Source organism: Salmo salar, chromosome ssa09 (assembly GCF_905237065.1).
Source record: "Salmo salar chromosome ssa09, Ssal_v3.1, whole genome shotgun sequence".
NCBI classification, from domain to species: domain Eukaryota; kingdom Metazoa; phylum Chordata; class Actinopteri; order Salmoniformes; family Salmonidae; genus Salmo; species Salmo salar.
This window is the reverse complement of record NC_059450.1, coordinates 69,325,097-69,336,776: the sequence shown is the minus strand read 5'-3', so window position 1 is coordinate 69,336,776 and position 11,680 is coordinate 69,325,097. Positions and strand designations below refer to the sequence as shown.

Below are 11,680 nucleotides of genomic sequence, written 5' to 3'. Positions count from 1 at the left end.
AGACCAAAATGGAGCTTTTTGGCATCAACTCAACTCGCCGTGTTTGGAGAAGGAGGAATGCTGCCTATGACCCCAAGAACACCATCCCCACCGTCAAACATGGAGGTGGAAACATTATGCTTTGGGGTTGTTTTTCTGCTAAGGGGACAGGACAACTTCACCGCATCAAAGGGACAATGGACGAGGCCATGTACCATCAAATCTTGGGTGAGAACCTCCTTCCCTCAGCCAGGGCATTGAAAATGGGTCGTGGATGGGTATTCCAGCATGACAATGACCCAAAACACACGGCCAAGGCAACAAAGGAGTGGCTCAAGAAGAAGCACATTAAGGTCCTGGAGTGGCCTAGCCAGTCTCCAGACATTAATTCCATAGAAAATCTGTGGAGGGAGCTGAAGGTTCGAGTTGTCAAACGTCAGCCTCGAAACCTTAATGACTTGGAGAAGATCTGCAAAGAGGAGTGGGACAAAATCCCTCCTGAGATGTGTGCAAACCTGGTGGCCAACTACAAGAAACGTCTGACCTCTGCGATTTCCAACAAGGGTTTTGCCACCAAGTACTAAGTCATGTTTTGCAGAGGGGTCAAATACTTATTTCCCTCATTAAAATGCAAATCATTTTATAACATTTTTGACATGTGTTTTTCTGGATTTTTTTGTTGTTATTCTGTCTCTCACTGTTCAAATAAACCTACCATTAAAATTATAGACTGATCATTTCTTTGTCAGTGGGCAAACGTACAAAATCAGCAAGGGATCAAATACTTTTTTTCCCTCACTGTAATCACTCACAAATCAGTCAATCACAATGTTAGGCACTATATTCCCTCACTGTAACTATAATTTCTGTCACAGTCATGTTGTTGGGGGAATTTAAAATGCTATTGGGAAATGTTAAGGTCTCAAATATGACTGGGAGGGGATGTAATAGAACTGTAGAGTATTGACAGAAAAAGAGAGAGAGAGAGAGGCAGAGAGAAAGAAATAAAGAGAGAGAGATAACGAGAGAGAAAGAGAGAGAGAGATAAAGAGAGAGCAAGAGAGAGACACAAACAACAAGCGTGCGGTTAGAATTGTCTGAGAGACAAGGCAAGAAGGGCCTTCTATGCCATCAAAAGGAACATAAAATTCAACATACCAATTAGGATCTGGCTAAAAATACTTGAATCACTTATAGAACCCTTTGCCCTTCTTGGTTGTGAGGTCTTGGGTCCGCTCACCAACAAAGAATTCACAAAATGGGACAAACACCAAATTAAGACTGCATGCAGAATTCTGCACAAATATCCTCAGTGTACAACGTAAAACACCAAATAATGCATGCAGAGCAGAATTAGGTCGATACTCGCTAATTATCAAAATCCAGAAAAGAACCGTTAAATTCTACAACCACCTATTTAAAAAAGTTATTTTTTTTAAGTTACATTTAGATGTAACTTTTTTTTAACTAGGCAAGTCAGTTAAGAACAAATTCTTATTTACAATGATGGCCTACCCTAGCCAAACCCGGACGACACTGGGCCAATTGTGCGCCGCCCTATGGGACTCCCAATCACGGCCGGATGTGATACTGTCATGTCTGCTCCCGCTCGTCCCTCAGGCGCCAAGTTGCCCTGCATCACACACTCCTGCCATCCATCACACACTCCTGCCATCCATCACGCACACCTGCCATCCATCACGCACACCTGCCATCCATCACGCACACCTGCCTTCCCTCATCACGCGCATCAGCATTATTGGACTCACCTGGACTCACTTATCATCTGTTCATTTCCTCCCCTATATTTGTCAGTTCCCCAGCTCTGTTCCCCGCTTCTGCAATGTATTGTTTTTGTCTTTAATATTAGTTTGCTGACGCTGTTCCTGTCTCATTCTATGTCCGTTATATATTAAATGTTTTACTCCCCGTACCTGCTTCGTCTCTCCAGCGTCAACTCATGTGACAGATACAGCCTGGATTCGACTGAGATGCAGTGCCTTGGACCACTGGAAGGAAGAGATTCCCAAACATTCCATAACAAAGCAATCACTGACAGAGAAATGACACTGGAGAAGAGCCCCCTAAGCAAGCTGGTCCTGTGGCTCTGTTCACAAACACAAACAGAACCCCACAGAGCCCCAGGACAGCAACACAATTAGACCCAACCAAATCATGAGAAAACAAAAAGATAATTTAATGGAAAGAATTGACAAAAAAACCGAGCAAACTAGAACACTATTTGGTCTTAAACAGAGAGTACCAAGTGGCAGAATACCTGACCACCGTGACTGACCCAAACTTAAGGACAGCTTTGACTATGTACAGACTCAGTGAGCATAGCCTTGGTATTGAGAAAGGCCGCCGAAGGCCGACCTGGCTGTCAAGAGAAGACAGACACTGCCCACAAAATGAGATGGAAACTCAGCTGCAGTTCCTAACTTCCTAACCTAATATGTTATGACCATAGTAGAGACACATATTTTCCTCACATTACACAGACGCACAAAGAATTTGAAAACAAGTCCACAAGAAAAGGGCAACCAGTGAAGAACAAACACCATTGTAAATACAACCCATATTTATGTTGATTTATTTTCCCTTTTGTACTTTTAACTATTTGCACATCATTGCAACACTGTATATAGACATAATATGACATTTAAAATGTCTTTATTCTTTTGGAACTTTTGTGTAATGTTCACTGTAAATCTTTTATTGCTTATTTCACTTTTGTTTATTATGTATTTCACTTGCTTTGGCAATGTAAACATATGTTTTCCATGCCAATAAAGCCCCTTCATTTGAATTGAGAGAGAGAGACAGAGACAGAGCCAGCGAGAGAAAGAGAGACAGACAGAGACAGAGACAGAGACAGAGACAGATGCTCATGTTGCGGATGTGATCGATGGAGGTAGAGAGGGAGAGATAAAAAGGCAGATTGAGAGAGTGATACGGGCTCAGAGAAAGGGAGGTGTAGACAGAGGGAGGGAGGGGAAAGAAAGAGAGAAGGACTGAGGGAGAGCGGGAAGGAGAAGACACTTAAGTACATTGAGGGGTGCTAGTCTAAATGTTGTGCCGCCACACCTGGGATGTGAAAGCCGCTGACGCCACTAAAACAAATGACAGACCATAAATAAGACATCAGAAGCACCTTGGGTTATTAACAGAGCGAGCAGAGTAGCAGCCGGCGAGGCATAGCCAGGCCAGACAACACACACTGCTGCTCTGTCCCTTACCAACACACACTCCAAACACACACACACACACGGCACCTGGAGGGAGTGAGGGAAAGAAGGAGATGGGCATGGACAGAGAGAATGTGGAAGAACATCCAGGAGAGGGCTTTTGAGAAAGAGAGGGGGGGATTAGGTGGAAGAGAGGATGACAGGATAGGAGCTGTAGTTAAATAGAAGTAGAGAGGATGACAGGATAGGAGCTGTAGTTAAATAGAAGTAGAGAGGATGACAGGATAGGAGCTGTAGTTAAATAGAAGAACAGAGGATAACAGGATAGGAGCTGTAGTTAAATAGAAGTAGAGAGGATGACAGGATAGGAGCTGTACTTAAATAGAAGAACAGAGGATAACAGGATAGGAGCTGTAGTTAAATAGAAGAACAGAGGATGACAGGATAGGAGCTGTAGTTAAATAGAAGAGAGGATAACAGGATAGGAGCTGTAGTTAAATAGTAGAGAGGATGACAGGATAGGAGCTGTAGTTAAATAGAAGTAGAGAGGATGACAGGATAGGAGCTGTAGTTAAATAGAAGTAGAGAGGATGACAGGATAGGAGCTGTAGTTAAATAGAAGAGAGGATGACAGGATAGGAGCTGTAGTTAAATAGAAGATAGGATGACAGGATAGGAGCTGTAGTTAAATAGAAGTAGAGAGGATAACAGGATAGGAGCTGTAGTTAAATAGAAGTAGAGAGGATGACAGGATAGGAGCTGTAGTTAAATAGAAGTAGAGAGGATAACAGGATAGGAGCTGTAGTTAAATAGAAGTAGAGAGGATAACAGGATAGGAGCTGTAGTTAAATAGAACAGAGGATAACAGGATAGGAGCTGTAGTTAAATAGAAGAGAGGATAACAGGATAGGAGCTGTAGTTAAATAGAACAGAGGATAACAGGATAGGAGCTGTAGTTAAATAGAAGAGAGGATGACAGGATAGGAGCTGTAGTTAAATAGAAGAGAGGATAACAGGATAGGAGCTGTAGTTAAATAGAACAGAGGATAACAGGATAGGAGCTGTAGTTAAATAGAAGAGAGGATGACAGGATAGGAGCTGTAGTTAAATAGAAGTAGAGAGGATGACAGGATAGGAGCTGTAGTTAAATAGAAGTAGAGAGGATGACAGGATAGGAGCTGTAGTTAAATAGAAGAGAGGATGACAGGATAGGAGCTGTAGTTAAATAGAAGATAGGATGACAGGATAGGAGCTGTAGTTAAATAGAAGATAGGATAACAGGATAGGAGCTGTAGTTAAATAGAAGTAGAGAGGATAACAGGATAGGAGCTGTAGTTAAATAGAAGTAGAGAGGATGACAGGATAGGAGCTGTAGTTAAATAGAAGTAGAGAGGATGACAGGATAGGAGCTGTACTTAAATAGAAGTAGAGAGGATAACAGGATAGGAGCTGTAGTTAAATAGAAGATAGGATGACAGGATAGGAGCTGTAGTTAAATAGAAGATAGGATGACAGGATAGGAGCTGTAGTTAAATAGAAGTAGAGAGGATGACAGGATAGGAGCTGTAGTTAAATAGAAGTAGAGAGGATGACAGGATAGGAGCTGTAGTTAAATAGAAGAGAGGATAACAGGATAGGAGCTGTAGTTAAATAGTAGAGAGGATAACAGGATAGGAGCTGTAGTTAAATAGAAGAGAGGATAACAGGATAGGAGCTGTAGTTAAATAGTAGAGAGGATAACAGGATAGGAGCTGTAGTTAAATAGAACAGAGGATAACAGGATAGGAGCTGTAGTTAAATAGAACAGAGGATAACAGGATAGGAGCTGTAGTTAAATAGAAGTAGAGAGGATGACAGGATAGGAGCTGTAGTTAAATAGAAGTAGAGAGGATAACAGGATAGGAGCTGTAGTTAAATAGAAGAGAGGATAACAGGATAGGAGCTGTAGTTAAATAGAAGAGAGGATAACAGGATAGGAGCTGTAGTTAAATAGAAGTAGAGAGGATAACAGGATAGGAGCTGTAGTTAAATAGAAGTAGAGAGGATGACAGGATAGGAGCTGTACTTAAATAGAAGAGAGGATAACAGGATAGGAGCTGTAGTTAAATAGAAGTAGAGAGGATGACAGGATAGGAGCTGTAGTTAAATAGAAGATAGGATAACAGGATAGGAGCTGTAGTTAAATAGTAGAGAGGATAACAGGATAGGAGCTGTAGTTAAATAGAAGTAGAGAGGATGACAGGATAGGAGCTGTAGTTAAATAGAAGTAGAGAGGATAACAGGATAGGAGCTGTAGTTAAATAGAAGAGAGGATGACAGGATAGGAGCTGTAGTTAAATAGAAGTAGAGAGGATGACAGGATAGGAGCTGTAGTTAAATAGAAGAGAGGATAACAGGATAGGAGCTGTAGTTAAATAGAAGAGAGGATAACAGGATAGGAGCTGTACTTAAATAGAAGAGAGGATAACAGGATAGGAGCTGTACTTAAATAGAAGAGAGGATAACAGGATAGGAGCTGTAGTTAAATTGAAGAACAGAGGATGACAGGATAGGAGCTGTACTTAAATAGAAGTAGAGAGGATGAGGTGAAGGTGATGGTAGAAGATGCAGGTGGAGGAATAGAAGAGAGGAAGCGAGGGATGGGAGATAGAGAGGTAATGAGGGGGACAGGAGAAAGACGAACAAGAGCAGCACTCATTAAGAATAAAGGCTCTATTAGTCAGCAAACTGTCCGTGTGAGTGTGTGTGTGTGTGTGTGTGTGTGTGTGTGTGTGTGTGTGTGTGTGTGTGTGTTTCATAAGTATAATGAAGGGACATAAAGTGATGCCACAATGATAGGTAGTGGACACAGACACATGCACGCACACATGCACTCCCACACGCACACACGTGCACGCTCCTGGATCTTACTGCAGCAATTCATACTCACTAACTACATATTGATACGGCAAACAGCACAGACCCACAGTCTGAACGCTGATGACAGACAGATGAGTTTGTGTGTGTGTGTGTGTGTGTGTGTGTGTGTGTGTGTGTGTGTGTGTGTGTGTGTGTGTGTGTGTGTGTGTGTGTGTGTGTGTGTGTGTGTGTGTGTGTGTGTGTGTGTGTGTGAGAGACCCAGAGAGTCAATGAGAGTCAATGGGTATGTGTTCACTTCACAGCAGCCAGCCAAGAAGCCAGGGAACACAAAACCACAATGATAACGTGCAAAAATTAACGAGCTGTACTCCAACAATAATATGCATATAGATGGACCCTGCATGCATCCTGAGAGAAATCGATAAGGAAGATCATATTTTGCAGTTGTATAATTTACTGTGACATACAGAATGCACAACCACAGCACCGGCAAACTCCTGCAAACACCCTGGAGCTCAGCACTCCAAACATTAGTGCAGCTTGGTAGATTTCAGCCAGTGGTTTGTGCAGGTGGATGGAGATAAACAGCCCAGGTGTGAACACACAGATCCTGATAGCTGGAGAGTTCCACAGTGTGTGTGTTGTAATGCAGTGTGTAATGCAGCATGTCTTCTTCTTATTAGGCTGTTTAGCCCTTGTGACCCTCTAATGTTACAGGATGCAGTCTGTGGAGAGTGGAGACGGAATCTCATCACTCCCAATGCAAGCCGTTTAGACGGAGTAGAATGGGTCGTTCTGTACCACCCAGAGACAGACGCTATCTCTCCATCCGTTTCTGAATGAAATCCATCCTTATCGGCCTGGCTATTCAGAGCCACCCCAATCTCTGACTGCAGTCTCAGCTATTCAGAGAGGACATATCTCTCCATTCCAAACCGACAGAGACTAACAGAGAGAGAGAGAGCTAGAGAGAGGGTGGGAGAGAGCTTGAGAAAAGAGAAAGCTAGAACGTGTGAGAGAGAGGAGGCTAGCGATAGAGAGCTAGAGGGAGAGAGAGAGAGCTAGAGAGAGAGAGAGTGAACTAAACTGAAAAGTAAGGAAGCATAGAAAGAAACCGTGTGCACTGGTTGGATTCATACAGACAGTCAGTATCACAATGCAGTTTATTTACTGCCTATATAAGGATGACAGACGCTTGCTTTTAAAGCTGATCTGGAGTCAGATATGAGTTGAGTTCCCCCCCCCCACCACCGATGCCTGTGCAGTTCCGAGTAGGGTTTTTAACCAGCATTGATCTGATTAGGCTGCAGTCTTCCTTTGTTATCATCAGGGTCGTAAATGTTTAAGGAGCATTAGGAAGCACAAACGAGGTGGACGGAGGAGGGCTTAATGCTTAAATGACCATTACTGGATACCTCTCTCTCCATTTACAGATTAAAAGCTTTACTGGGTCTCCTGCTCCTCCATCTCTCTCCGTCTGAACACTCATCCGTCTGAACGGACTCAGGAGGAAAAGTTTGTTGGGTTCCCCAGGGAGGACGGAGGATAAGGTAGAGAGAAAGGAATAGAGAGAGCGAGAGAGTAAGCAAGGCCTTTTGCCTGTGCCAACGTGCACCACACACACACACACACACACACACACACACACACACACACACACACACACACACACACACACACACACACACACACACACACACACACACACACACACACACACACACACACACACACACACACACACACACACACACACACGAGCCATGTAATGCCAATGTGCACCACTCTAATTACAGGTCCTGTCTCTCACAGGCTAGAACCCTTTCTCTTACTGTCTGACTGACAGCAATGTGCTGGAGGGGTAGAGTCACGACAAACCAGCCCCCCCCCCCACACACAAACACACACACTTTCAGCCCAGGGACAGAGTGATCACGGAGGAGCAGAGAGCAGGAGACCTATTCCTTTTGATTGGACACAGTGGGAGAGAAACCGGTTTGATTATTTAATAGGTCTGTGATTGGTGCTCCTCTGACTCACAGACAGTGTGTGTGTGTCTATCTGTGTGTGTCAGTGTTGGTGTGTGTGCACGTCAGTGTGTGCGGTTTAGCTGACAACGTCACCAATGTGGCCGGAAGGCGTGCGTTGTTATGATTCTGAGCCGTTGGATAGCTAGCAACAATGACAAGAAGCTGGCGTGTGGGGAATCATGTGGGACTCGTTTCAGCTAGTTGCATCTTGTTATTGATACCACGTCTTGTTTTGAGGTGTTTTGACTGATGTCATGTCTATGCTAAAATGGCAAATATTCACTCGCTAGCTGACTTACAACTGTAATAATGTATTTGAGAGACAACAAGTGCTCATTGTGCAAATGTATTTATGTTTTCAATAAACATTTGGAGACAAAATATAGTTTACATGTTGTCAACAGCCTAAGCCAACCCTGTCTGTTCTCACACGCCTTGGTTTTGTTGCTAAACAACCAACCCCTCAACGTGACCACAGTGTTTGGTCGTTTTGTAGTCGCTCTTCAATGATTTAATAATGCACTGGAGAATGTACGACTGAGGAGAACTGAGAAAAAGCCGAAATACATCACAGTGATTTCATTAACCACACACTGACAACGGCCATTAAACCTGATGTAGTGTTTCAATCATCATCCTCATCATCATCACTGCCACTGCTTCAACACAGTATCGCCATGTCAGAACTAGGACAGAGAATTGGTGCATGGGAAGTTCATCTATAGGCCTTTTTTTTTATACGTGCCCATTAAATGCAGTCAACTGTTGATAGAGGCACATTGGATAAGTGCCATCTCTGTGTTATTCAAATACATTTTCTAGACTTGCTCATGTACATGGTCTAGTACATGAGCATTCAACTCTGACCCCACGAGGTCCGCAATACTTCTGCTTTCCTCCTCTACCTGATAATTCATTGCAGTCCCTGGTTGGAGGGGAAGCATGAAAAAAGCAGCGGGAACTGGCTTTGAGGTCCACATTTGAATTTGAGGGATCTAGTCAGTGCATTCACAACAGTTCCAAGTCACGCCACTTAAGGTCAACTGCACACTGAAGCAGGAAGAGAAAGTAAGAAAACGTAAGATCATATATTTTTTTATTATATTCATGTACACAGTGGAGGTGTGTGTCTGAACTGCAGAGAGAGGAAAAGCACATAACACAACCTGATCAAGAGAACACTGTGCAGGGTGTGTAGAGGAGGGGTCAGAACAGAACCTGTTCTGAGGGGTAGGGGGGCGAAAGCTGGCCCTCTCCTGTGGTACACAGACATGCTTAAAGGGAGCAGGGTGAAGAGAATCAGTGTATTGGCATCACGGTTTGTTTTCGTACACCAGCAGAACAGTTCAGTGACCCCGAATGGTCTTTCCTGTCACTTTCCATTGTCCAATCGGCACATAGAAGATAGTGGGGGGAAAGTCTCGTAGCCTGACTAGAAAGAGAGATCGGTCCACTCAGCGTTACAGCGTTCAGGAGAGCGAGAGAGCGAGGGAGAGAAAAAAAAAGCGTTTCATCATCATATTGTTGCTGTGCAGAGTAGTCAGGCAGTTCAGTTCTGCATGCTCATGAATGCGTGTCTCATTTGCAGTCCCAGCGTGCGTCCTCTCCCCCCCTGAATACCCATCAGCCCATTGGGCCAGCTACCTGCAGGAGGCACGGCCCACCGGGCGGAAAAATGCTAAAAAGGGCTGCTTCACCTCTGGAGGTGCTGGGATAGAAAACATCTGATCATTATTCAGCACCATTTAGCATTATTTGGTGCTACAGCGAACAGAGGCAGAGACAAAGAATCACCACAGACAGACAGACAGACAGACAGACAGACAGACAGACAGACAGAAAGACAGACAGACAGACAGACAGACAGACAGACAGACAGACAGACAGACAGACAGACAGACAGACAGACAGACAGACAGACAGACAGACAGACAGACAGACAGACAGACAGACAGACAGACAGACAGACAGACAGACAGTGCTGAGTACAGGCGCAGCAGGAAAACATTGTAACCATTGAGCATCCTCTGACCTGACAAGAGTCATCCCCATGTCCAAGACACGAACAGCCATGTCCAAGACACGAACAGCCATGTCCAAGACACGAACAGCCATGTCCAACACACGAACAGCCCCACACTAAGTCATCCCGATGGCCGATATATACACTCAATACAACATGACATTGTTGGTGGTAATTACTGCGTGGATGCATAAATAAATAATGGCGTACACACCTGGCATTGACATTTTAATGAGTATGCAGTACAGTACTATCAATTAAAGATGGGTGATTATTGAAGATGAGAGGTGATTATGAATGTGAAAGCAGGACAGGGCAGGTATAGAGCATAGAAAACTGGTTGTTCACACACAGAAACACTTCACACAGAAACACTTCACACAGAAACACTTCACACAGAAACACTGAGCGTATGCATGAATACAATCAACGAATGCGTGTGTTACAGGTGTGGCGTTAAAGGAGGAGATTAGGAAGGGTTGAGGTCAAATAAGCCTTTCTGATTTTGTTTCTTTTGTTATTTGTTTAAACTATCAGAAACTCTAAGGATGCTGCTCTGTCATCCTCCACTGTGTGTCTGGCTGTGGCAGCAGAGCTGTGGCAGCAGGGCTGTGGCAACAGAGCTGTGGCAGCAGGGCTGTGCTACAGTAGAGAGCTGATGCTTTAGGACCTAGGGAGTGTGAAATAGATCAAGAAGGGTAAGCCAAGCTAAAGCACTAATACTGATATAAGCCTGCAGGCCATGTCAGCTCTCACTCTCTCTTCCTCTCCGTCTCTCATTCTCCCCCTCCGCTTTCCTCCCTTCATCTCTCCCTGTACATGTTTCTTACGGAGTGTGTGTTGTGTGTGTCATTCTAGTTCCTTGTGTGCCTTTCTGTTCGTGTTTTTTCTTGTTTCGTTTTTATTTCACCCTGACTGTCTCTCCGCAGTGAACAGTGTCACTAAGCCATGGTGCTGCTAACATTCCTGTGTCAGGCCAATGATGGATTAAAATGCTCAATTCCACGGCAATCAGACACCATTCAACTAATATTTAACTGAGTGTGTGTGTGTGTGTGTGTGTGTGTGTGTGTGTGTGTGTGTGTGTGTGTGTGTGTGTGTGTGTGTGTGTGTGTGTGTGTGAGTGTTTATGATAGAGCTGTAATACAAGCGAACAAGAACAGTCAAATAATCCCTTCAGCTACCCTCCTACTCTGTGTCAGTTGATTTAACGCATGGCTTCTCGACTTATTTATTTCAGCGATATTGATGTAAATGATTGGTATCCTTTTCTCCTCCCCTTCTCCCTCTCTCAATCTGTCTGTTGGCAGTGGCGAGGTGTCAGCAGACGACAAACGGCCGCAACAACAATTAAAAAATAACAACAGGCCTCGTAAAGACCCCACACAGGCCTGACAGGCACATCAATCTACCACCTATTCTCCTCCCTGCTCTCAATTAACCCCAGAAGGAGATCTGTGAGCGGCTAGCTGACCTTGGCATTAATGATGCTCATGTTCTACGGAATGGAAGCGTAGATCTTCAGGTAAGCATGTTCCCCTTTCCTTTAAAAAATAATGACTGATTGACGGACAATTTGTGTAAGGGTCTGTTGTTCAGGT

The 11,680-nt window shown here is 44.0% G+C and overlaps 1 protein-coding gene across 3 annotated transcripts in view; it reads right to left on the bottom strand.

Moving 5' to 3' along the window:
- The window catches only part of LOC106611770 (GDNF family receptor alpha-4), a 39,196-nt gene that overhangs the window by 9,359 nt on the left and 18,157 nt on the right, over window positions 1-11,680 (bottom strand). For 2 of the 3 annotated variants that reach the window (XM_014212325.2, XM_014212326.2), the window contains one exon: window positions 9,136-10,749. The exons of the other annotated variant lie outside the window; for it this stretch is intronic. In XM_014212325.2, the coding sequence (XP_014067800.1) occupies window positions 10,743-10,749 (7 nt within the window). In that variant the 3' untranslated portion in view covers window positions 9,136-10,742. Of the gene's footprint in view, window positions 1-9,135; window positions 10,750-11,680 lie in introns of those variants that run through there. 3 annotated transcript variants of the gene reach the window in all.